The sequence below is a fragment of the Solanum stenotomum genome, chromosome 4, assembly GCF_019186545.1.
Source record: "Solanum stenotomum isolate F172 chromosome 4, ASM1918654v1, whole genome shotgun sequence".
In the NCBI taxonomy this organism is placed as follows: Eukaryota; Viridiplantae; Streptophyta; class Magnoliopsida; order Solanales; family Solanaceae; genus Solanum; species Solanum stenotomum.
The window spans coordinates 3445803-3472919 of NC_064285.1; the positions used below are offsets into that span (position 1 = coordinate 3445803).

Genomic DNA, 27117 nt, shown 5'->3' on the forward strand with positions numbered 1-27117 from the left:
TTTTCTTTTTAGTTATGTTTTGACTATGAGGGTGAGCCCGGTAGTTTGTCTTGGCCCCCGCTAAGTACTCATGTTTAGAGGTGGTGTTGGACAAGTTGTGTATTATGCTTGAGCTTGACTCATCTATGGTATTTATGTATCATTTCTTCTTTTTTTTTTCTTGCTCCCTTAGTCCCGATTTCCCCCTTTGATTATGCTTATTGCTTATGGTCATTTTAATTGCTTCCGCGACCAAGGATGTGTAATGATACGCTATGAGGCTTGTTTGGGGTTCCTTCGGGTTCCCCATTCGCCGATCACGTCTAGGCCCTAGGCTTGGGTCGTGACAATCTCCCATTCATCCACTATGTATTGTGCAGTCTTTTCATGTTTATCAACAAGTAAACCATCAGTTAACTCAACTTCCGAGTCGCTAAAATCATTTACCAATGGATTTTCCTGAACAAGTTGTTGTCTGTTATTATCTGCAACATTTGAGCTATGTATAGAAGTCATATCTTCTATATTGAAATATGAATCCAAGTGTTCGAAGTAAATTTCGATCATGTTGTCATTTGGGATGTTTTTACGAACATGGGCTTCATTATCTATAGACACCAACCTCCATCTATTACCAGATCTTCCACATCTATGCCAAAAAGTTATTGAATTCTTTAAGTATCCACAAATCTCTGCCATCTTCTTAAACTCATCAAGGTCCAATTTGTTTGCATTAACATAATCAATATAGTCTACGTTGCCCTCAACATAATGCTTTTCTGGAGTACGTTTCATAACTCCTCCGTGGTGTATTTTGATACTGAAAAATGATGTATCTGCCATCGATTCTAAAATAGCAAAAAACATAATCTAATCAACACAAATAATACATACATATACAACATGATATTAATATAAAAGCAAATAACAAAAAGTATAAATTTCAGGGGCATTGATTAAGTCATAAAACTTATAAAATATTAACAAAGTTACAAAGTGACATCTTTATATATATATATATATTCATAAACGTGCTTCTTGTGTTAAATTATTTTTTGCGATAGTGGAATTTGATTAAAAGAATTAAAAATAAAATCGTACTTACCATAAATTAGAGGTGATTCTCCATCATCCTTGCTCCTTAAAAGCATTATAACTTCCAACTTTGATTATATTATTGAAGAAAGTATGATGCAGGTTTCAGATTTTAGGGTTATTTGGAGATTAGAGATAAAGAGGGGAAAAACTAAGAAAGAAGACTAATGTTTCAAAAGGAGAAAGCCCAAACAACATTGCAATAGCAAGAGTCTTTTAAGTTTGGAGGGAAACATATGAGAAGCACGTGCATAACCCACTGGTCAATTAAAAAACTAACTGTGGTTAGGATGAAGACTAAAAATACATCACTTTATTAAAAAATAGAATTATTAATGCTCCACTAAAAAAAAATAGGTCTATTTTGAGTCTAAACTCAAAGATATAGGACTATTTTAAGCCTTTCCTCCTAAAAAGAGCAAGGAAAAGTGAAAATGAAGAAGAAAGTGGTATTGGTAACCGGCGCTTCCGGTTACCTCGGTGGCCGTCTCTGCCGTGAGTTATTCAACGCCGGCCACCATGTTAAAGCCTTCGTTCGCCGTACAAGCGACCTTTCTTCTCTACCTCCACCTACTGACGGCGGAAGTAGCGGCGGAACCCTAGAGCTTGTGTTCGGAGATGTCACCGATTATCAATCACTCCTCCAGGCTTGCTCCGGTTGCCAAATAATTTTTCATGCTGCTGCATTAGTTGAGCCATGGCTTCCAGATCCATCTAGATTCACCTCCGTAAGCACAATAATGCTTTCGCTTAAAGGAAAACATTTTAATTTGAAAAATTACTTTTCCAGTATTGAGGTATAAAAGTATGTTACTGGTAGATGACTGTGGAATGATAGCATTCGTTCACTTTTACTTGTCATGCTTGCTTCACCCCGAGTTGATTTATATTCAGAGCTAAATTGAGTTAGATTAATTCCATATTTTAAATTTTAAAATTTAGACGTTCGAAAATTATATGGAAAATATCATATGTTTCCATCCTTCTTACTTATATTAATAATATAATATGATGAAAAATTACGTCTTGAAATGTTGGTCAAAGTCTAACATAGTTTGACGGTTGAGAAGCAAAACGTGACAAGTAAAAGTGAACAAAGGGATTTTGAGTGTTAAAAGAAATGGTGGGGAAGTTTTTTTAATAATTTTGTGTATTAATTGATGGTGGAATGATAGGCTATAAGAATAACCTTTTTGTGATATTTTTGAGTATTAAATGATATTGGAATTATAGGTTTTATTGTGATACTTCAGTACTCTAGAGATAGACTCTAGACTATAATGTTTATTGAAGTGTATGCTTAGCATAAAGAATTGGAAAACTGAAAATGGACAATATATCTCTGAACTATCACAAATGGTACACGAATACCCTCCAATTTTAAGAAAATGACCAATTGTAAATGATTTCTTCCAATATGTTATAGCCTTGATAGACAAATTTACATGATACCTATTGTTAGTGGGAGCTGGTAGGTATGGTAGGTATCTCGTGGATTTAATCGAGGCATGCGCAAGCTTGCCCTGACACAAGGTTTTCAAAAAAGGAAAATTCCAGTTTTCTGCTAAATGAAATGTCCTCTTTATTTCTGCTTTTAAGTATTTATATCTGCTTTAGACTTGTTGATGTTATTTGCACTGCATTTATAGGTCAATGTTGGAGGCTTGAAGAATGTGTTGCAAGCTTATAAAGAAACTGGAACTATAGAGAAAATTTTGTACACATCATCGTTTTTTGCCTTGGGACCAACTGATGGATATGTTGCCGATGAAGCTCAGGTACGAAAGCTAATCAACTGTGTTGTGTTACAGATCTAAAATAAATAAATGTATTCCTTCTTTTACAATATAAGCTTTAGATGAGACGGTTCATGTGTCATAGCAAGCAAATGGCTTGTGTTTGGGTTACTGATAAACTAATATTAGTCCAAGAAAAAACATTAGGCCCGCATGGTAGTAGGCAAGCTGCATACCTAAACTATATACATGTTCTCATGTTTTTAAAGTTTGAGCTTTTATATATGAGGCAGTTCACACAATACATACCTAATAAATAAATGTTCTTATGTTTTGACGGTTTGAGCTTTAGATGAGGCAATTCAAACAATTTAAATGAAATATTTAATATGTTTAGATGGGCTTTTGTCGTAGAAGTTTGATTAAATGTTATCGAATTCAGATTCATTCAGGAAAATTCTTCTGTACGGAGTATGAGAAATCAAAAGTTGTTGCTGATAAGGTTGCATTAGATGCTGTGTCTGAAGGAATGCCAATATTGCCTGTTTATCCAGGAGTCATTTATGGTCCCGGGAAGGTCACGGCTGGAAATGTCGTTGCCCGTATGGTACATATTTCAACCTTCTTCCTCCCTTTATGGCTGAAAATGTAATTGCCTGTATGGTAAATCGTTTTAATGTTATGGATTTGGTCATAGCTGCATTGGCAATGCTCTTGTAGTTGATTAAAGGCTTTTACATGTTCTATCATTTCATGCATAATGACTTCTTTTTCCCAAGACTAAAGCATGTTCAATGATGCCAAAATTATCATTCTATAAGAGGGTTGTTTTTTAAGTTTTTTGCTTTCCCTAGAATTAGCAAATCATTTGAAGTTCTTTTAACTACTCTGGCTGTAAGTGAACGAAAGCAGAGACAAAAAATCAAAATAGAAAATTAAGTTGAGGAGAGTAGTAGAAGATTAGAAGAGGTGCATCATTCGACTTGCCTGGGAAAACCTCAATTGCATGTAAATCTCAAATGAATTCTTAACCAAAGGGAAAACCTCCTTAATGTGTAATATTTGAAGGGTATCAGCAAACTAAAAAAGGTTAAAACTAAGTTGCCACAATCAAAAAATTGAGGAACTCTGTATCTGACCTTGCCTTTCGATACATTACCTGTTGACGCAAGATAGAGAAAATAGTGCTTAAGGTCAATGCTCAGCTTGCAACCGTAGGATTTAACAATTTTACTAATTAGTTTCTGTAATTTAGTTTGTCAAACATAAGAAATTTATATGTCATTGAGTTTAAACATATTTCTTTTTTCAGCTAATTGAACGCTTTAATGGGCGTTTACCTGGTTACATTGGCCAAGCAAATGACAGGTTTTCTTTTAGCCATGTTGATGATGTGGTTGATGGGCATATTGCAGCTATGGACAAAGGCAAACCTGGTGAAAGGTATCTTCTTACAGGGGAGAATGCGTCCTTTAAGGAAGTTTTCGACCTAGCTGCCATGGTCACTCAGACAAAGAGGCCTTTGTTTGGTATCCCCCTACTTATTATTGAAGCTTATGGCTGGATATCCGTTCTTTTCTCCAAATTAACTGGAAAGCTTCCTCTAATCAGTCCTCCGGTAAGTAACAGATTGATACTTCCAAGTTTTTATTTGTTATACTGTTTTTTCTTAGGGGAGTATGCCTTAAATTGTTTGAGAATCGAGACCAAATAGTGTTAGCAAAAGAGGAAATTTGTTTATTGCGGCAATATCACAATGGCTGCATTGTTGCTCGTCTCCACTCCACCTTCTTAAATTGCTACAGATCATGTGGATCGCAGTGCCTTCACATTTGGCTCTAAAGCGTGACAAATTGTTTCCTTTAGCATATATCTAGTAGACCTTTTTCATTTTTGTAGCTTATAGTTCGGGAGTATTACTTATCAAAAAAAGTACAGGACTAATATTATATATGTATCTGATTTATATGTATGACAACCATCTTTATGTTGCATATCTCTGATTGCTTATTCCTCAAACTAAACCGTCTACTTCTGGACTCTGCATTTGCATAACTATGGCAGTACATGTGCCTCTTTGCTCAGTCTTCCTTTTTAAAAACGTTTCCTACCCAACAAGATTTAGTATTTGCTGCACCAAACTAAAGTAGACAATGATGCTTGCAGTTAGTACATCAGCGGCCGAATTTTTTCATCCCTGACACAAAAACAGATGATGACTTTGAAGGCTTTTTACATGTTCAATGCATTGTGGTTTTGGCTGACCTACATTTCTTTTCTTTTACCTCCCCCCTTCCCCGTTTTTATACCTGTTAGCTTTTGTTAGACCTTAATTCTTATCATCTCTTTATACGTCATCTTGAACAGACTGTTTGCGTGCTTAGACATCAGTGGGCTTACTCTTGTGATAAGGCAAAGTCAGAACTGGATTACCACCCGAGAAGCTTGAAAGAAGGTCTGTCCGAGGTGCTTCCCTGGTTAAAGAACTTGGGATTGATCAAATACTGACAAGTAATATTTTTCGAGAATGTATGGTGTTTCATTACGTGTACATTACACTTATGATGACTATGAATACACAGTATTCAATAACCAGTGTTGATCACATTTTGTCGAGCTACTCTGGTGCTAAAACCAGGTTTCCTGCCTCATAGATCCTTGTATATGTGTACCTTGAAGATTTCATCTTAATTGCTACTGAAATGAAAGAACATCCACACTTCATTTTTTAGTTATAGCTAATTTAAACTGTACCTCTTTTTACTTGTGATTTGTAACTTTGATGGGATATAATATGGACAAGTTGAAGTATTATCAATATGAATTCGGCCGGATAAGTCTGCTAAGGTGGTGGGTTTCCTACTGAAACTTTTTCTATTTCCAGGGCTAAAACTTGAACCTCTAATTGAGGGTTGAAGGGATTATTTCAGTCGTCCCAGCACACCTCACGAGCATTATAAGTGTCGTACTGCTTCTGTTATTCGACAGGTAAAAACCTTACTAGAAATTTTACATGTTTGGTACATGTTGCAAGTCAACTTTACTTAAATGTATACAGATTTTGTAGACTGATAGTATAGACAAAACATAAACTCAAATTTGAACTGCATTAATGCAGAAATATCCTCTAGAGCTGGACTGCTAGAAGATAAACATTGTACTAGTACAAAACAACAAGAACAAAAATTGATACTATAGTTATGAATTGGCAAAAATGTCACTCCTGAAGAGAAGTGTCATACATATGATAAATCACCTTGCTACTACTATCAAGGGGTGTGATGGAATGTTGTAGGATTCAATATGTTCACCCTTTAACAAGGGATCTCGTGTTCGAACTTTGGTGATGACGCTTCTCCTTTAATGTGCGTTACATGAAATTGGACTAGTCGTGCTATGACTAGTGGATGCCAGATATCAAATGGTTATATTATAGGAGAAACTTCGTAATTAGACATATTTCACTATCATATTACTATTTTTACCAATACTTTTAAAATATTACGTATCTTCCCACTAATTAAGAGTTTTCTACCATATATTGAGAAAGATACACTTAAATACATGTATTTTTCTACCAGATACACTAAAATAGGGAGAGAGGCGAGCGAGATTTTGTTATGTATCCCAGATACATACGAATCACACTAGATACACACTATACATGTATTTGTATATATCTAGCGTGATTCACATGTATCTGGGATCCTAGATACATAAGAAAGTGGCGAGTGAGATGGGAGAGAGGCGAGGGAGGCAAGCGAGATTTTTTATGTATACCAGATACATGCGAATCCACTTGGACACAATGTATCTAGAACAAATTTGACCTTATGTATTTTGAGATTCATGTATCTGGAGGCACCAAAATTTGGTAAAATAGGTAATATTGCAAACTAGAGTGTATCTAAGTAATTAACTCCTAAACTAGTGAGATTTATATAAGTTTCCCATTACTATACACCTTGCTACTACCATCAAGAGGTGTGGTGACATGTCGCAGGTTGAAATCTCTTCACCTTTTAATCACACAAGATGTCACAGGTTCGAACTTAGGCGATGACCTTCTCGTTTAAAAGCCCTACATGGTGAGAAATTGGACTAGTCGGGTCATGACCAGTGGATACCGGATACCAGATTGCTACTATGCTGACATGTTACTTCCCTTTCCAATAGGTCAACATTGGGACCAAATTTTCTTTCTTGTGGCTGCAAAGCTTGAAGGGAAATTGTTCCAAAACAAGAATTGCCTTGAGTTTGTTTGGTTTTATTCTTAAAAACCAAAGACACAAAGTCTGTATTTCATATTGTGTCAACCTCTTAATGTGGAAGTATCAATGAACAGCTGTTTTGTGTTTTTGTCTCACCCTTTTGTCTCTTAGAATTTGGAATACCTTTAGGCTTTAATGGCACTATTGACAACTCTAATTTGTGTTTTCATCCATCCATTGAAGCTGGATTGGCCCTAGAACATTGACACATCATATGTAATTTTTTTAAAAAAATAATGAATTATTACTCATGCGTTATGTTAAATTTGTATCGTTATGTCATATTTTGTGGATAAGGTTTTTTAAAAGTAGTCTAAACATATAAGATTGAGTTTTAAGTTGTATACACATTTGAATTGATTATTAAGTTTATATACGCTTAGCCAAGTGAAATCAGAATCATCAATAGAGATTAAAAAAGATATATACAAATTTTGTTTCTATCTTTGTAAAGTAGAGAGGTCGTTCCCGATTAAAAGATGATATTCTCCCTCAAATTAATAGTTTATGCACTATGAATTAAACAACACTCATAAAAAAGAAGAGGTCTAATACATTAAAAATAATTATCTAAGTACGTTGGAGAACTATGAAATTTTAGGTTTAAATTCTAGTAAAAACATAAAACACCAAATGTTTTTTTCATATTTATCTAAGCCTTATTAGATAAAGTTACTCGATATTCATGCTCGTAGGAGATGATAAATATCTCATAGAATTAATCGAGATGCATAACACAAACATATTTTGGCTGTAGATTGGTGGAGAAACACGGTTTGGGTGGGGGGCACTGAAAGAGAGAATGTGAGAAGCAAACATTGGATAAAACAAAGATCCTTTGTGGGGAAAAGTTTTTTCTGCTTTCCACACTAAGCCACTTGAAAATTTCATGCTTTTAAAAAAAAATTAATATAGGATGAAAGAGTGATTGGTGGTAGAGAAAGTGATAGGAAAAGATTATAAAAAATGAATAAAAAATTTTAAAACTCAAATTTAAGGAGAAGAGCGAAATTTATCTTTAAACTAGGCAAAATGTTCAAATTTTACGATTGTTTTGAAAAAAATTAATTAGGAGACACATGACATCAACAACTGCTAAGCGTCTTTTTGAAAATAAAGAGTAAAAACCCATTTTTATAACGACGAGAATATATTTGACTCAATTATTAACCAGGATCAATTCGTTTTGTTTTACCTAATTCAAAAATAAATTTGACCCAATACTCTTATGTAAGCAAGCAACATAGTATAAGACAAAATAAAATGTTGTAAATCTCCTTTCTTTCTTGATCACCTCCTCAATTTTTTTATTTTTTTTATCATTTCTTATCTTTAGATTTATAAAAATATATTTTTGAATTATTGAATATATTTCTAGTGGAAAAGATGAAATGTCCATCTAAATAATGTCACTATGATTGTGAAATATTCATGACCTTTAACTAAATACCCAAAATTATAATGTGCTTTTAACGTGGTCTTAAAAAGGGACCACTAATTTTTGTCCTTGCCTAACCCCAAACCAAAAGGCAACAACAACAAATAAAGAAAATGATGAAATCATTTTAACTTTGAAAATTAGTGAACGAGGATATTTGACTAAGCTTATAAGCTGATGAAAATGTATTATTGCAGGTAAAGAATGTATATATCCGATTTATTTATACCTATTCGTTAAAAGAAATTGTGGACCTTTTGAATTGATGAGAATACATAGATTAAGTAATTTTTGATAAATAGAACTATAGAGGAAAAAAATGTTTCATAAGAGTAACATATATTGCAAGTAAATTATATTGAATGACATATTCATCTCAAATCAATGAAAGCAAGAAACATATTTTTTATAAATAAATTTATTATTTAATCTATACTACCTTAAAAACATGAACTCCCAAACTTGAATGTTAAATTACTATAATACCCCCAATTAAAAATAATTAATTTATTTTATTTATTAATTTAAAAATATTAAAAGTAAATACCTTTTCACATTAAAGGGTTGTAATTTTTTCAAGGGTTGTGACTTTTTTGACGGGTTGAGACTTTTTTGATGAGTTTTGACTTTTCCGAAGGGTTGTGATTTTTTTCAAATAGTTGTGACTTTTCCAAAGGGTTGTGCCTTTTTCGATGAGTTGTGACTTTTCCAAAAGGTTGTTACGTTTCCGATGAGCCATGACTTTTTCGAAAGGTTGTAACTTTTCTGATAAGGCACAACTAGCACCTATTCATACTACTATTTATTAGCTATAAATCGAGGGTTTCCTCTCACTTTTAAACTACGATTTTTATTTTAAGTTTTCTACTCTTCTTCTTCTTAAAAAATCTCAAGGGTTATTTGGAACAGTTGATTAAGTTAAAAATTCAACGAAATTCGAGGTACCACATAAGAAAGAGTCTGTGAACAAATTGTAGCAATTCATTCATCAATCCACATTCATATTTTTTATTACGATTTTCATGAGTTAATAGTGATGAAAAGTTGTGGGAAAGACAATAATAATAAACAAATGTGAAAAAAGTCACATTATTTGGATAAGATATTTCATCTTTGTTTTTTTATTTTTTATTCTTCCACACTCAAACAAAGGAGTTTCTTTCTAATTTTACTAAAACAACGGGCATCAACATATTCCACTGAATTATTAGTTTTGATGTTATATTCACTATCTCAAAACTAGATTTTCACTTTTACTTATAATATGATAATATAATCATGATAATAATTATATTATTTTTTAATACATATGTAAGTAAAAATGAACGGAGAAAGTAACGTGTTGATGGGAAGATATTTCAATTAAATGGAACACTATAGTGAATGTAGCGTGAACATATATTTTTGTCTTCCTTCTTCATTGGCTATGTATTGTTCCATATGTTTTTTCTTTTTTATATTTTTATTGAGTATGCAATTTTTTAAGTATAAATTTCCTGTTATTTGGTGCTCCTTTTAATTTTAGAAAATGTTATGTCACAAGATATACTCCTTTATAGCTATATAAAGTAGATAAGAAAATAGTGCTTGGTCATAAATATTCTTAAATCAAATTAAGGATTCTATAAATAACACTTTAAATTTTATTCATCAATTAATTTTTATTATTGAAAAAGGTAAATATTTTATATCACGATAAAACTTCTGTAAGATACTAGATACTTTCATTAGACAACAACTATATGATATGTATGAGGCAAAAAAAATGAAAAGACTACAATTCTACAAAGATAAGGTAGAAACTTAATGAAATGAAATATTTTTCACCAAAGGTGATGTTCATATATTAAAATTAAATTACGCTACTAAAATGTATATTTATAACAAAGTGTTGGTCAAGCTAAATATTTGACATACACTCAAGCCTCTATTTAACCATCATTCGTTATAATAACAAAGTACCCTTTTTTTTTGTATAATTACCTCTCTATTATAGTGTTACTCAAATATTAATTGAGTAATAATATTTTGTAAAAAATAGATTACGTATAAAGATAAAATATTGAAATATTTATGGTAATCCTTATTAGTGTCATGCACATACTAAATTTCCAGTGTGAATTTTTAAGAGAATAATTATACTTAAATGGTGTCCATCATTTATGTTCATAACCTCAAAAAGAAAGGCAATTGATATTTTTTTAAAAATAAATTTGTTGGTTAGATTTGTTTACAAAATTGAGTGAAGTAAAAATAATACTACTAAAGAAATGTCACTTTCTCGCCATATTTAAATTCTGAATGTATTTTGAAATGTTTCAATAATATCTGGTCAATATGATTTCAAAATACAAGTAACTCTATGACAATATGTATTAATCATTTAAAAACATTGGTCCTATGTTCTTTCAATTATAATTATTTACTAAAAATATTAATTTAGTAATATTAATTCTATTTTACAACATTGTATATGCGATACACACGTGCAACACACGTGTCTTGAAGCTAGTTTTATATATATATATATAAACTATTTTAATTTGATATAAATATCGAGTCAGAATAGGAAAGTATTAGAAGATGGGAACGTTTGACTCTATCTAAATCGAACTTTTTGAAGTTACATAAACCTACCAAATTCCCATCAATAATAAAAAAATAATCATTTTTTTACGTCTCTAATTTGTTTGTTATGCAATTTTCTACTAAACAATATAGTAAACAAAGAGTCTAAATAAAGGCTTCTAGAAATCATAGATCGGAAGTCATTTTGTTTTTCTTTAACGTGAGTGAAAAAAGCTAAAATAATCGTTAATTCTTTTTGTACATACTTTTTAACATATTGTTAAGTTAGAAATAATTGTTCATTTTAGTTTTGAATTCCTAAAGTAATATTCATTTTGTGATATTTTTTTTAAATTTAAACGACAGTTAAATGAGATCGAGGGATAATTGAGTGAAAACTAACTCATACAAGAATCATACCTTAAATACTAGACAAATAAAAATGAACGAATGAAGTAATAAATAAGAATAAACTTAATAAACTATACCTTATATATATATATATATATATTTTTTTTTTTTATTATTATTATTATTTTTTTATTTAGTGATTATAAAATAAATTAAAACGACACTTATTTTAGGACGAAAAAATTAATACAATTTGTTTTTAACATGGTCTTAAAAAGGACCACTTATTAGTACACCTGTGTGGGGTCCTTGCCTAACTCTAAACTAGGGATGTGGACTATTTGGATTAAACCGAAAAATCAAATCAAATTCTAATTTGGATTGATTTTTTGGATTTTTGGTTTGGTTTTGGATTTATAATTTACTTTGTTTGGTTTTTTGATTTGGTTTCAGATTTACAAAAAATGAAAACCGAAAAACAGAAAAAATCAAATTATATTATATATATGTGTGTTTAGAATTAAGTTGGAGTTAACCACTTTTGACCCTTTTTAGTTTATTTTTTTTATGTTTGGACATCTATAATTGATATACTTTTAACTATTGTGTTTTACGTTTTACGTGTGATTTATATTAAAAAGTATATTTAAGAAATTCAATATTATATATATATATATATAAATAATTTTTTTCAAATTGCAAATATAACTTTGTTATGTTTCTAATTACTGATATAACCGATTAACCAAACCGAAAAAATCCAAACCAAAAAGAGAAAAATCAAACCAAATCAAATTTATTTTGGTTCGGATTGAGTTACACTTCTTCAAAATAAAAAACCAAAAAAAACCCAAATCGAATAGTATAAAACCAAACCGAAAAATCGAATGCACACCCCTACTCCAAACAAAAACAAATAGTAGCAATTTTTGATCAATCACTTTTTATCAGTTTTAGAATCTCACAATTTAAGTAATTACTTATTTATGCAATCGATTTCAACACTTAACACTTATCAACTATTTTCGATCAATGACTTATTATCAGTTTTGAAATCTCATAATTTAAACATGTAACTATTTATTTATATAATCAATTTCAACACTTAAAACTTATCAACGAGTTCAGGTAATTTAATTATATCTAAATTGAACCTTTTAAAGTTGCATAAACCTAACAAAGTTCCATCAATAAAAATTATAAAAAAAAAACTCATTTTCTTCTTTATGTCTCCTTGCTTGTTATGCAATTTTCAACTAAATTAGTAAACCAAAGAAACAAGAGTCTAATAAAAGACTTCTAAAAGTCATACATTGGAAAGACATTTTATTTGTCTTTGTTATATAAAGAAAAAATCATCATCATTTCATTAGAGGTAGGGACATTAAAAACTTTCTTAGATAAATGAAACATATTCATCTATATATATATATATATATGAGATTAATTAACAAATTATCTTAATCAGAGGTCTCAAGTTTGAGTCTAATCTGGATATATAGTCGTCTTTGTTAGGGAGCGTTTTACCTCCCAATATGGCCTTTCCGAAGAGAATCCAAATTTAGTTGGACTATAATCTGGATATCAGATACCATATGGGAAACAAAAAAAAAACTAATAAATTACCATTTTTGCCCTCGATTAATAGTTTTGACTCAATTATTGTACTCATTGGATAAAAATTATATTTAGTTTATCGAACTTAACGAATGACATACTTAAACCTACGAGATAGTATAAGGTCTATTCAAGCTCAAAATTGGTGGTTAAGAAACTTCTTATTTTAGACTACATCAATTAAAGTTTTCACCAACTTGAATGAAAAATGAAAAAAAGTTGGTAAACTTCTTATTACAAACAACTTTTTTCTTTAATTGTGTTGTTAATTAAATTAAATACTCTTTACATACAACAAACATATATATTGGTCAAAGTATTAAATTTAGTGGGTTAACTGATGCTAATGACATGAGAGAATATGTGATACCTAGTCTTATATATAGAGAGGTCATACATATAGCATCAACCTCGGAGATTATGACAGAGTGATAAGTACTTTTTTTTAAATTAAATTTTTTATATTCGAGCCTTGAATATAAAGTTATTTTTGAAATAAATAGATTTACCCTAAAAGCGAATGACAAAAAATTTAAATTAATAAAACTCTAAAATAAATATCAAACATCGAGCGAAAAACTAAATAGTCAGTTACATCAAAACACCTTTTCCCAAGTCATTTGCGTGCACAACAAGGATATGAAGAAAATGAAATTTCCATTCTAAGTGGGAAGAAAATAGTCTAATAATTGTTTGATCAAATCAAAGATTCTTCTTGGTAAGGCGATTAATTTAATTTCACGTCAATTATTAAAAGGATAAAACAATCTTCAATAGGACGTTCTCTATTTCTAAATTTAAAATTCGATACCCGTATTTAAGGATGAAGAGGTATAAACCATCTAGTCTGAGCAGTTAGTAATCTCTTGAGACATTTTAAGAATGTGTATATATGTATTGAAAATAATTTTGTCTTCTTCATATTATCATATTTATAGAGTCAATAATTTCATGTGAGAAACTACTGAACTCAATCACTTGCTGCATGTCGTTACTTTTCAATTTTATATTGAGATCTATCCTATGAAGGTACTCATCAAATTGAATCAGTGATCGATTTAATTTCTAGATTTCGTCTATAGTGGTATGGGCAAATCATTTGAGTATTATAAAATGGAATCTAAAACTAGATACCCATAATTTAGTGTACATTATATTATATTATGTATTAACTACTTAAATGAAAAAGTCCCGTCCNNCCCCCCCCCCCCCCCCCCCCGGCCTCCACCACCACCATATCAGAGCTACCAGTCCATCACATGCCCAAAACCTTCAATTATATACTCCCACCGTTCCATTTTATATGTCATCTTTTTACTTTGCACTTGCATTAAGAAATGATATAACTTTACCCTTCTACCCTTATTTAATTTTTTTGGAACTCGAGTTTTCAATCACTGAATATGAATTAATTTATTTTGATTAATTAATTTAACCAATGAACATGAATCATTTACTTAGCTTTTCTAAGTTGGTCAAATGCATATTTTCAAGGGTAAAAAAGGAACAATATCGTAATTTATGCATTGATTTTATGAAATGACAAGTATTATGGACCAACTATTTATAAAAAAGGATGACATATAAAATGGAACGGAGGAAGTATCTATTTATTATGCACCACCCCCACTAAGAACCATTTTTTAATAACTATTGATCTGCGTCAATTTGCACCTAGCTTAATTAAATTTACAAGACCCACATATACATCAATTAATTTTATGTGATATTTATTATCCTTTAATTTATTAGTATAAATAAATATCAAATAATTATTTCCACCAATAATAACAAAAACCCATTCTTCTCATATCCTTATCTTTCTTCTTTGTCCCTTCATAAGACATTTTAGTCTACATGCAAGAACTTCCCCTCCTTCACCAACCCTCAATAACAAATATCCTCTTTTTTATTTATTTATTTTACAACTATGGGGTGTGAAATAATTTGCGCACACTTCAATTAATTCTACTTAATATTTTTCATTTTTCATCAGCATAAATATTGAATAACTTTGTTCCACCAATAATAATGACACATTCTTCTTATCTCTTTTTTTTTGTCCCTTCATACAAAGAATAAAAATAAGAGTAGTTTGAGAAACACCCCCATATTAAATCTTACAAGAAAATTTATTATCTTTCATCAACATAAATATCGAATAACTCTGTTCCACCAATAATAAAGATACTCCCTCCGTCCTTATTTAGTTGTCCATATTTCCTCTTTTAGTTGTCCATTTTGACAAATCAAGAAAGGACAATAATTTTTTTCCTATTATACCCTTATTTAAAGTGAAAAGTTGTCATAAATAAAGTAAATAAACTTATGAACTTTCCAGCATTGATTAGTTATCTTGAGTGAATTTATTTTGGAAGTAATTGTACTATAAGGATAAAATTGTAACTTCACTATGTTAATTATTGTTGCCTTAATCTGTGTGTCATTTCTAAAGTGGACAACTAAATAGAGACGGAGGGAGTACCTTCTTCTCATATCCTTATCTTCTTTTTCTGTCCCTTCATACAAAGAATAACAAAAAGAGTAGTTAGAGACACACCCCATATAAGATCTTACTAGCAAATTTATAGTACATTACCCCTTCAAACACACATCCATATGGACAACCAACAAAACCAAACCATCATGAGAACAAATCAAGAAAGTGATCATCAAAATTGTTCATCTAATTCATCATCTCCTTCACATGATTTCTCATTCACAATCTCATTTCAACAAACAAAACAAATCCCACCTCCTTCTTCTTCTTCAACTACTACCACTTCTTCATCATCATTTGCTATAGATTTATCTCCTGCTGATGATATCTTCTTCCATGGACACTTACTTCCTCTTCACCTTCTTTCCCATTTCCCTATATCCTCCCCTAGATCTTCCACCAACTCCCTTGATGGCTTCACACTTCCCAAAAAAGATCACTTTTTTCATCAACAACATAAAGTATTAGATGATGATACTTCTTGTTGTGATGCTAAGAGAAAACCAAAGACTAATAAGTCTTTTTCACTATTTGGGATACCAAAATGGAGAGTACTTAAAGATCATCAAAAAGACCAAAACAAAGAAAGATCATCAAAACAATATAGCAAGAAGATGAGTCAAGTTGTTAAGAGGTATATAAAAATGGTAAGGCCATTTTTGTCATTTAGAAATAAAAAGATTAATATGCAATTTCATTCTTTTTCTGGGAATTTATTAAGAGGAAATAATAATAATACATGGCAATATTCATCAGCACCAGCTTCAATAAGAACATCACCTACAAATAGTGGTTTACTTGTAGCAAAACCAACAGGAGGAGATTATAGTAATTTTACTAATTCTTCATCAAGTGATAGCACTATGGAAGAATTGCAATCTGCTATACAAGCTGCAATTGCTCATTGTAAGAAATCTATTTCAATGGAAGACTAAATCAAATGAGTACTACTTGATTTTTTCGTGTAACGGATTTTAACATGTGATAGCAGGTTAGTTATTATATTTATCAGATTAAATACATACCAAGTAATATGTATTAGGAAATTTGCTTGTAACTACTTAATGAACGATCTGATCTTATAAATATTTTATACATCGTCATTGAATTGAGATTAAAGTACTCATTTTTGTATATTTAAATTCATGATTTTCTTGTGTAAGTATTTTACAATATGAGATTTGATATATGGATGATGCATGTTGAAGGTCAATAACATGGAGATATTGCTACAAAGATTTTTCATTTGAAATTTAATTTCTTTTGCATATTATAAAATTAGTTTCCTAATTGATTTTTATTTATCTTCAACTCTTGCTAAAAGGTCAATCATATTAGGTTGTGCAAAGAATATAATTAGTCTCCATTGACTTAATTAAAATCTTGAATTTCATCCTCTTTAATTTGAGTATTTATTTAATTAATTTTTCAATATGGAGTGATACCATCTAGATAATGATGCAAAAGAAGCGCCTATTAGTCCAAGTATTTTTGGTAATTAAGTAGTCACTTGAATGATCAAAGTCAGAGTTAGGGGCGCAAGGAATTTATTTCTGTATTATTATATTTCTTAATGAAAATTCTAATTCTATCGCTAAATATACATATATGAATTACCTCATGTTGAGGGCAATATATTCTTCCCAAGTGGTACCAAGAAAACAAAATATTGTTCTTCAGTCTTATTATTGTTCATGACTCATCATGTTCACACACACGTATGCCAAGAAGCCAATTTAATTAAAATTTCTTTTTTTGTTTTAGGTCAAACTTTGATAGGGAAGTGATTTGAACTTCTTAATAGTAAATCAAATAATTAAGTTGATAAGCAAGTGATTTGAGTTTCTTAATTAATGATTAAAATTAAATACTCTAATTGATCTTCATATCATATATATATCATCAGTGTTATTTAACATGTTATGGCAAATTGCTTGTAACCAATGAAAACTTTTTTAAATGAGTTACTTACAATTAGCTTTTAAGTAATCTAACACCATAATTTTTCAATATTTGTTGCACGACGAATTTTTTCACTATAATTGGCATACTCAAATTATAGTAGTGCTTACATCGCGTTTAAATTCTAAAATTGCTCCTGATTTAGAAGTTATACTCAATATGAGACTTTTCAAAGAGAATCCAGGCTCATTAGGAAACAAGGGATGTGTAACAATCATGTAGCTTTCTATGTGTCAAATAGTAGTCCTTTATTATTATTTTTTTATGATTGACAACTCTTCTAATGCAATATTATCCTAGAGACTTTGGCCATTGTTTCCTTTCGAATTGTTTAACATGTGGTGCCCAAGGGAACAATAATAGACTGCAATGTGTTGTGATAATTAATCATATATGTATCAGGTCCGAAGCTCGCATTGGAGCCTGAGCACTTCCGAAAGGATTTTCTCCATATTCCTTGAACCCGAGACCTCTGGTTAAGGGTGAAACAGTCCCACCAATGTACCATAACCCATGTTGATCAAAAAATTTAGTTAACATTTAGTATCTAATGATGGAACATGTTCATGTATATATTGTGTTTTTGCCTAGTTTTTTTTCCACCCAGTATTCGATACTCGTATCAGAGCCCGACTAATCCGGATCATGTACTATAGGGCTTATGGATGGCGTTTCAAACAAAAAAAAATTCATATCTAGGACTCAAACTCGAGTCTTGTAATTAAGGATGAAATAGTCCAACTACTGCACCACAGTCTACGTTGATCTGTTTTTGCCTAGTAGTTACCATAAGTAAGAATGATGTGGAATAAAGGAAAGTACTCACAAACTTTTACATGGAAAACCACTTTGGCTTAAAGGTGTAATAAGCACGATCTATCTCTATAGAAATAAAAAGATTAATATGCAATTTCATTCTTTTTCTGGGAATTTATTAAAAGGAAATAATAATAATACATGGCAATATTCATCAGCACCAGCTTCAATAAGAACATCACCTACAAATAGTGGTTTACTTGTAGCAAAACCAAGAGGAGGAGATTATACTAATTTTACTAATTCTTCATCAAGTGATAGCACTATGGAAGAATTGCAATCTGCTATACAAGCTGCAATTGCTCATTGTAAGAAATCTATTTCAATGGAAGACTAAATCAAATGAGTACTACTTGATTTTTTCGTGTAACAAATTTTAACATGTGATAGCAGGTTAGTTATTATATTTATCAGATTAATTACATACCAAGTAATATGTATTAGGAAATTTGCTTGTAACTACTTAATGAACGATCTGATCGTATAAATATTTTATACATCGTCATTGAATTGAGATTGAAGTACCATTTTTGTATATTTAAATTTATGATTTTCTTGTGTAAGTATTTTACAACATGAGATTTGATATATGGATGATGCATGTTGAAGGTCAAAAACATGGAGTTATTGCTACATAGATTTTTCATTTGAAATTTAATTTGTTTTGCATATTATAAAATTAGTGTCTTAATTGATTTTGATTTATCTTCAACTCTTGCTAAAAGGTCAATAACACGGAGTTATATATTGCTACATAGATTTTTCATTTGAAATTTAATTTGTTTTGCATATTATAAAATTAGTGTCCTAATTGATTTTGATTTATCTTCAACTCTTGCTAAAAGGTCAATCATATTAGGTTGTGTAAAGAATATAATTAGTCTCCATTGTCTTAATTAAAATCTTGAATTTCATCCTCTTTAATTTGAGTGTTTATTTAATTAATTTTCAATATGGAGTGATACCATCTACATCTAGATAATGATGTAAAAGAAGCACCTATAATTAGTCCAAGTATTTTTGGTAATTAAGAAGTCACTTGAATGATCAAAGTTGGAGTTAGGGGCGCAAGGAATTTATTTCTGTATTTTTAAATTTTTTAATGAAAATTCTGATTCTATCGCTAGATCTACGTATACAACTTACCACATGTTGAGGGCAATATTCTTCCCAAGTGGTACCAACAAAAAAAATATTCTTCTTCAGTCTTATTATTGTTCACAAGTCATCATGTTCACACACACGTATGACAAGAAGCCAATTTAATTACAATTTCTTTTTGTTTTTTGACATCAAACTTGATAGGGAAGTGGTTTGAACTTCTTAATAATGATTCAAATAATTAAGTTGATAATCAAGTGATTTGAGCTTCTCAATTAATGATTAAAATTAAATACTCTAATAGTCCATCCATTAAAAAAAACTGACTTTAGCAACAGACAAATTTTGTAGTCAAACAATAAAATTTGTCACTAATTCTACTTAGCGATGAATTAACGACAAATTTCATTAGCTACGAGCAAAATAGCAACTGACTAGACGAAGTTTGTAGATAATTCTAGTGTTTTTTAGTAGCATATCTCTTTTAGGAATAATTAATATTTATATCATGTATCCTCAGTGTTACCAATGAAAACTTTATCAAACGAGTTACTTACGATTAGCTTTTAAGTAATGTAACATTGTATTTTTTAACTTTGTTTTATATTCATTGCACGATGAATTTTATCGCTAGTTATTGACATATTCAAAATAATAGTACTTTTAATTTGTTGCATTCAAATTTTGAATTCGCTTCTGATTATAAAATATTATATTACCTAATATGTGATTTATGAGATTTTTCAGAGCGAATCGAAATTTAATTGTGCTTTAGCCAACAAGGGATGTGTAACAACTATAGCACATGGTGCCCAAGGGAACAATAATAGACTGCAATTTGTTGTGATAAACTACTACTCCTTAGTTATAAATTACAATGCATTAAAATAAGGAAGTATGATATTTGTTTCGAGACAATTTTTAAAAAAATATGTCATATTAAAAACAGTTATTAGTACATATTAGTTATTTTATGCACCAATACGATACGAGAAGGGGTGAATTAGGTTGTTACTAGTTTTAAAATTTAAACCTCTTTAAAGATTCTCAGAAAGTTTGCTTAACCTTTAATATTTTACGATGGAACTCGTTTGTGTATTAGCCTTCTTTTTTTGTTCCCATAAAATGTCTGATGTTCGTATTGGAATTTGGAGCCTCGATTAATCGGAATTGCGTACTATAGGGTCCATAATATGGGAGTGTGACACTCTCAACAGAATTTTCGTCATATCAAGCTCAAATAACTTAAAACCCCATGTTCTTGTGTTTTTGCTTAGTTACTGTAAGTAAGAATGATGCGGGATAAATTAAAGTGAAGTATTCACAAACGTTTATGTGGAAAACCACTTTGGTTTAAAAGTGTAACAACCACAATCTATCTCTATAGTATTTAACTGAATATTGCACTAAATGTGTGAGACATCTTTTTTATCTCGTTAAAAAATGAACTCGAAGTTTGTGGAATGTAAGATATGAGTCCACTTTTTTTGCAAGACACAAAAAAGTCTCGCATGACTAGTATCAATTATATGAGACACGTAATAGCAATTTTCGATAGACCAATTAATTAAATGCTATAGCCATAGTTTATTTTAATTGTAATTCGCAGCAAACATTCCCTTTTTTTGCCATCTGATTCGGTATTCAATTAGCCATTTTCGATATGCAATTAGTCATTTTATACATTTCGTTATAAAAATGTATAAAATGCGTTTGTGTTTGTATAAAGCGAGAGAAAAGTGTATATACAAATACAAATGCAAATACATATATTTTTGTCATATACACTTATAATTATACAAATACAGATCTTGTTATACAAATTACAATGTATAAATGAATTTATACAAGATTGAACAATTTGTATACAATTGGATGTTTGTAGCGAATTATACAAATCAAAAGCCCCATAGCAAACATAAAATTTGCTATGGAGCTCAATTATACAAACTATAACTATAACATATAAATATGATTTTTATGTTTGTTATATGTGAAAGTTGTTCATAATTTATGTACTGATTCTGAATACTTGGGTCCAGTAATTTCACATCCTAACAAGGCAACAACTAGAACAGCTCTATTCAATATACACCACGTATTATATATTCTGATTTAATTAGGACAAAATTTAGAACATTATATTTAAATTCGATCAAAATAAGACTTTTAAATTAAAATAGGAGAGGTTTAAAAATCTTATTTTGATTGAGTTAAGATGCTCAATTGACAAAGTTGCGAGTGGAAGTCTAGTAAATAATCTGAGTCAAGTATAAAAGTACTGGATCATATCGATCACATATGTCTGAAGTTTAGATAAAATAGTTGAGCTTCAGTCATATAGAATTTCAGAATTTGCATATTTGAAGTTATTTTCAAATAGGTAGATTTACAAATATTTTCGCACTACGAATATAACTTAAACTGTGATACTCAAATCTGGTAGGGATATATGTAATATGGCCCAATTTGAGAAAGACATAGTTTCCATAATCAGCCCAAAAGTCTTCTTCATACTAGTATTATATATTTTAAAGCCCACTTCTAATATATATATATATATATATATATAATTTTGTAAATATAGTTTCGTAAAATTTCTTTAAAATGAAAAAAACTGATTTTTGATATGGTAATTTTACCTGCAAGAATATTGAAGAATTACATTAATAATAAATAAGTTAAAAGAATGGTAACCATGAAAATAATCTATTTGATTACACTTTTTTTGAACTGAGGATCTGTTAAAAATCATCTCTATATCCCACAAATTAAAAGTAGAAATAAAGTCGGCATACATCTTAGTTCCTACGCTTCCCAATCCTTATCATGATATTACACTAAATATATTATTAATATTATTGTAATGATACGTGATACTAACTACTAAAAAACGAGGAATGTAAATGTAATATATCACACTTTTATTCTATTGATGTTACGAACCCAAACAATAGAAAAGCAAGGAAGATCTCTAAAATTATTCCAAAAAATAAATATGGAATTACACATATGAATTGAGTTATCTGTTAGTAATAACAACTCAAAATTACTCAAAAAAATAAATTAAAAAATTAATATGATACAATTCTAACACCTAAATTCTTTTGTGCAAATTCAACAAGATTAGCTCTTCTTTACTTATTTTCCCGTCTTTGTCAACAATAATTCATGTACTGATTCTGAATACTTAGGTCCAGTAATTTCACATCACAATAAGGCAACAACTAGGACGCTGTTCAATATACACCACGTATTATATACTTTGATTTAATTAGGAAAATTTTTTAGAGCATAATTAATATTATAATTTGCTAAATGATATGATGTTATATGTACTGATAAGAAAGTAAATTAATTGCTAAAATAATGAAATTATTTTTAAATCATTGATAGTTTCCAGTAATGAAATTGAAAGCTTTGAAAATTGAAGTTGCCAAGAAAATCAAAAGGTGGAATAGCTTATACTTGGTTTGGATTATTAATTGGAATTTGGAACTTATTACTCACGACTTTGTCTTGAATACAGTTAAACTCTATCAAAATAAGATTATTAAAATAAAATAGGAGAGGTATAAAAGTCTTACATATTTTAATCGAGTGTTAGTATTTAATTAGCAAAGTCGTGAGTAGAAGTTCAACTCACAAATCGAACCGTTAGTGTTTAATTAGCAAAGTTGTGAGTAGAAGTCCAATTCACAAATCGAACCAAGTATAAAGATCTTCCAGGTCACATCGCCAAAATAAAATATCAATTTGACTTTATTTCTTTTTTTTGGGAAAAACTGCGACAAAAATTACACTCTTTATATCTCCTATTTCACCTGTACCGATGTTTTGAGATTTTTTTTCTCACACATCTATCACTTCAAAATAACTTCAGATATTCAAAGAAAAAATTGGTAAAGTTCGAATGAACATGACTTAGTCCATCCATATATGGTTAAAATTCATGCAAAAATAACTGAATTCAATCACATATGCCTGAAGTATAGGTAAAAATATGTCTGAATCGTAGTCATATAAAACTTGAAACATCATATGCAAATTTTTATGCACTACGAATATAACTTAAATGGTGATACTCAAATCTGGTAAGAGTAGCTATATTGAGTATATACTATAGCCCAATTTGAGAAAGTTATCATCATCAGCCCAAAAGTCTTCTTCATACTAGTACTACATATTTTAAAGCCCATTTCATCAATATAATATCATCTTTATAATTTGTATTGAACACATTGTATGGTCTTTTAACTTATTTAGCATTGATAGCGTCATACTAATTAATTCTAATAAAAATAAAATAAAAACCTAATTATTGATATGCTAACTTTACTTGCAAAAATATTGAAGAATGAAATTAATCATAAATAAGTTAAAAGAATGGTAACCATGAAAATATCTTGCTTTGATTACACTTATTTTGAGTCAATAGTAATGTTAAAAACAATTGCTATACCACATAAAAGTAAGAATAAGGTAGACATACATCCAAAGCTCTCTCCCGTCTCCCTTGTGGGATTATATTGAATATCTTATTACTATTGTTAAAATGATGAGTGATAACTCTTTAGGGAAGTAAACGTAATAGCTTAAACCACCTTTTTATTCTGTCAATGTTATGAAGCCAAACAACCAAAAAAAGCTAGAAAGATCTCTAAAATTATTCCAAAAAATAAATATATGAATATGAAAGTTAAGTACATAGATATATATGAACTCAATTCAATTTAGAATTACTAAAAAATAAATAAATTAGTATGATATAATTCTAACACCTAAATTCTTCTGTGCAAATTCAACGCCATTTTTAATCGAATGACAAGAAATTGATTATTTGAATAAATGTGTTATTGTTGATGAATGCCTTTAAGAGAGACGATTTAATTTATAGTGGTAGTATTATGGTATAGTAGTAATATTAAATTAATTAAGGGGACATATTGTTTATTTATATATATTATTATTAATTAGAACCGAAAGCTAGTGCATGCATGTACGTACATTAATTCGAATAAGAATCAACAAGAATTAATTATATATGGTCCCAAAAAGTGTAAAGCCATATATAGTTAGGGGTTATCTAAATTATTGTATGTGAAAGACTAAATAAATAAGTAATTGTACATATATACTTTGCATGGTTGCTTTTAGTTTAATTGCATGCCCAATAATCGTACAATATCTATATGCCTCTTCTTTAGACGTGTATTCAACAACTTCACGATTCTTCGATCTTTGCTTTTGGATTAGTGTCAGAGTATCATATTAGCTCTTTATGAATGTGAAAGTCTCTTTATATGATCTTAAACAATTCTCTCACCTCAGGAATTACTCTTTTTCAGGGTGAAGTTAGGGTATAGGTTTATGAGGGGAACTAAAATAATTATCGTTAATAATATTATTAACCAAATAAAAAAAATTATTTTTTTCAGATTAAACTTTCAGATAAAATAATCAGGTGCATCCATGATATTAAATTAAAGCAGATAGACAATGTCCTAGTATGCACGTGTTCGAGTCTCATCACCAGTACTTCTTTTCATAAATAATTTTCAAGTGCTTGACGTATGTCACACATGAAAAGTGTGTTGAAAATATAATCTAATTAATAAGAATATAACTTTTTCTAACAATTTAAATTATTTATATAGCAGTGCTTAGTTGGATATTAGTGAAAGGTTCCTTGCCTAAAAGTACTAGTAATATACAGTTAATTAGGTTAATTAAATATTTTGGCTTCAAATTTAAACGGCAGTTGTGAATGGGATCTAAGAATTTGTCATTTAAAGACGAAATAATTCTACATATACTTCCATTTTATACGGTTGCTTTAGTTTAATTATTAATCAATAATTGTTATATAACTATGAGTATCCAATAATATAATATTTAAAAGTACAAGCTTCCTTTTTAAATGTCCTCGACAACTTGATGGTTTTTTGATTTCTGCTTTAGAACGGGAATAAATTATAGCTTTAGGATTGATTAAGTTAATAAATAGGTGGCCATTTTTATCATCTTAAGCTTCTTAATGAGATAATAACATGTTTTAACACGATAACATGTTAAAAAGGTAAAAGGCTTTAGGATCAAATATCATCATTATCTTTTATAAAAAAGAAATAAAAAATCACAAATTTGTAAAAAAGAATCAAGCTCACACAAATGAAGGGGACTATTAAAAATACTATTAAAAAAATAAAATAAAAATTTCAAAATCCTTGCTCTATTTTTGCTAATACAACACGAACCAGAGATAATTTGGGTACTTTATGTTTTTCTTTAAAAAAATATATATAATAGAAATTTTCATTCCTACCTATAAGTACTTTTAAGAGTCCTGTTTTTTTTAGATTAGAAGTCAAAAGTATTTAGATGAAATTTCTTGGAGTATATTGATCAAAATGACAAATCGAAATAAGTACATGACTATTTAGTCGGTTTTTTTTTTTTGGTCCAAAATCTTACAATGCTTTTATTTTTATAGGACTATAATATTAATAACAAATAATGTCAAGATTATGACTATCCTATTTAATCGATTTAATAAATAGCTGATTGATTTTTTCGAGAAGTATACAATGCTCAATGCATAAGCAACTCATGTGGCTGCACCCGGCGGCGGAGCTAGAGGGGCAGCTAGCGGAACCTTTTATTTCCACTTCCCCTGAAAGTCGCACTATTATTTATGGATTTTTTTCATAGTAGATAATGAAGTGCTTTTCTAAAATCTTGATGTAACTAGCATAGTTATTGTCATGTGATGAGGAGGTCACAAATTCAAACTTTGGAAATAGTTTCTTGTAGAAATGCAAGGTTAGACTCAACTCAATTTCATTTCAGAATTACACAAAAAATAAATAAAAATAAGGCATAATACATATATTGATCCCTAAACTTGGCTTCAAATTTTAACTTTGACCTTTAACTTTGTAAGTGCACAAATAGGCACTTTAACTATCCAAAACTTAAACAAAAAAACACTCGGATCCTACCTGGCAAAATGCGTGAAATACACCCAAATTAGGCGCGTCAGATGTAAAAATTCAGGGGGTCAACAGTAAAAAAAAGCATTGAAAGGACAATTAAACCCTTTTTATATTTTTTTCAACAATTTTCCCCTCTTTTTTGCATTATTTGTTGTTTACTGCAAAATGCAAGTGACATTTAATAAAATTTTTTGTTATTACGAAAAAAAATTATAATGAAGTTTTTTTTTGGCAAGAAGGAAAAAGGAACACGTGTAGTACTAAATTTTTTTTTTGAGATTCAATCAATTTTTTTTGTCTTTGAAATATTTCTAGCTGTTAATTACTGTAATTTATAGTACTTTCTAAGAAATTTTCAAATAATATATATTATTTCATTTGTCCGAATTTATGCGTCACCGGTAAAATTTGAAGAGTCAATCAGATCTTTTATATATTTTTATATCTTTTAAATATTTAAGTAATTAATTATCGTGATTTATAATATTTTATACAATTATTTAGTATGGTAAAAGAAATTTAAAAGAAACACGCATCCTTCAATAGTAAAATATGGGTCCCCCTTTTTTTTTACAGGTTGACCTCCTGTCTGTATAGTCTTTTTTTGTCCAGAAGGAAAAAGGAACACGTGTCGACCCCAAGGTCCTCTCTATTCCCGCTTATTATATTATATACTAGTGATGAAGAG

General features: G+C 29.7%; 2 protein-coding genes across 2 annotated transcripts; both read left to right on the top strand.

Annotated features, from left to right (window-relative positions):
* The first annotated feature begins 1489 nt into the window (after positions 1-1489).
* On the top strand, positions 1490-5504 carry LOC125861995 (uncharacterized). Its single transcript, XM_049541957.1, has 5 exons — positions 1490-1802; positions 2724-2852; positions 3253-3417; positions 4123-4428; positions 5178-5504. The coding sequence occupies exons 1-5, from the start codon at positions 1509-1511 to the stop codon at positions 5316-5318; spliced, it is 1035 nt and encodes a 344-aa protein (XP_049397914.1). The 5' UTR covers positions 1490-1508; the 3' UTR covers positions 5319-5504.
* A 10097-nt stretch (positions 5505-15601) lies between these two features.
* On the top strand, positions 15602-16515 carry LOC125861998 (BRI1 kinase inhibitor 1-like). Its single transcript, XM_049541960.1, has one exon. It carries the CDS (start codon positions 15675-15677, stop codon positions 16488-16490), a length of 816 nt encoding a protein of 271 aa, XP_049397917.1. The 5' UTR covers positions 15602-15674; the 3' UTR covers positions 16491-16515.
* Positions 16516-27117: the final 10602 nt, after the last annotated feature.

Bases quoted from the DNA above. Each gene is read 5' to 3' on its own strand.
- LOC125861995 (XM_049541957.1), top strand. From the start codon at position 1,509: ATGAAGAAGAAAGTGGTATTGGTAACCGGCGCTTCCGGTTACCTCGGT. The intron at 2,853-3,252 runs GTACGAAAGCTA...TATCGAATTCAG, and splicing joins ATGTTGCCGATGAAGCTCAG to ATTCATTCAGGAAAATTCTT. The intron at 4,429-5,177 runs GTAAGTAACAGA...CATCTTGAACAG, and splicing joins TTCCTCTAATCAGTCCTCCG to ACTGTTTGCGTGCTTAGACA.
- LOC125861998 (XM_049541960.1), top strand. From the start codon at position 15,675: ATGGACAACCAACAAAACCAAACCATCATGAGAACAAATCAAGAAAGT.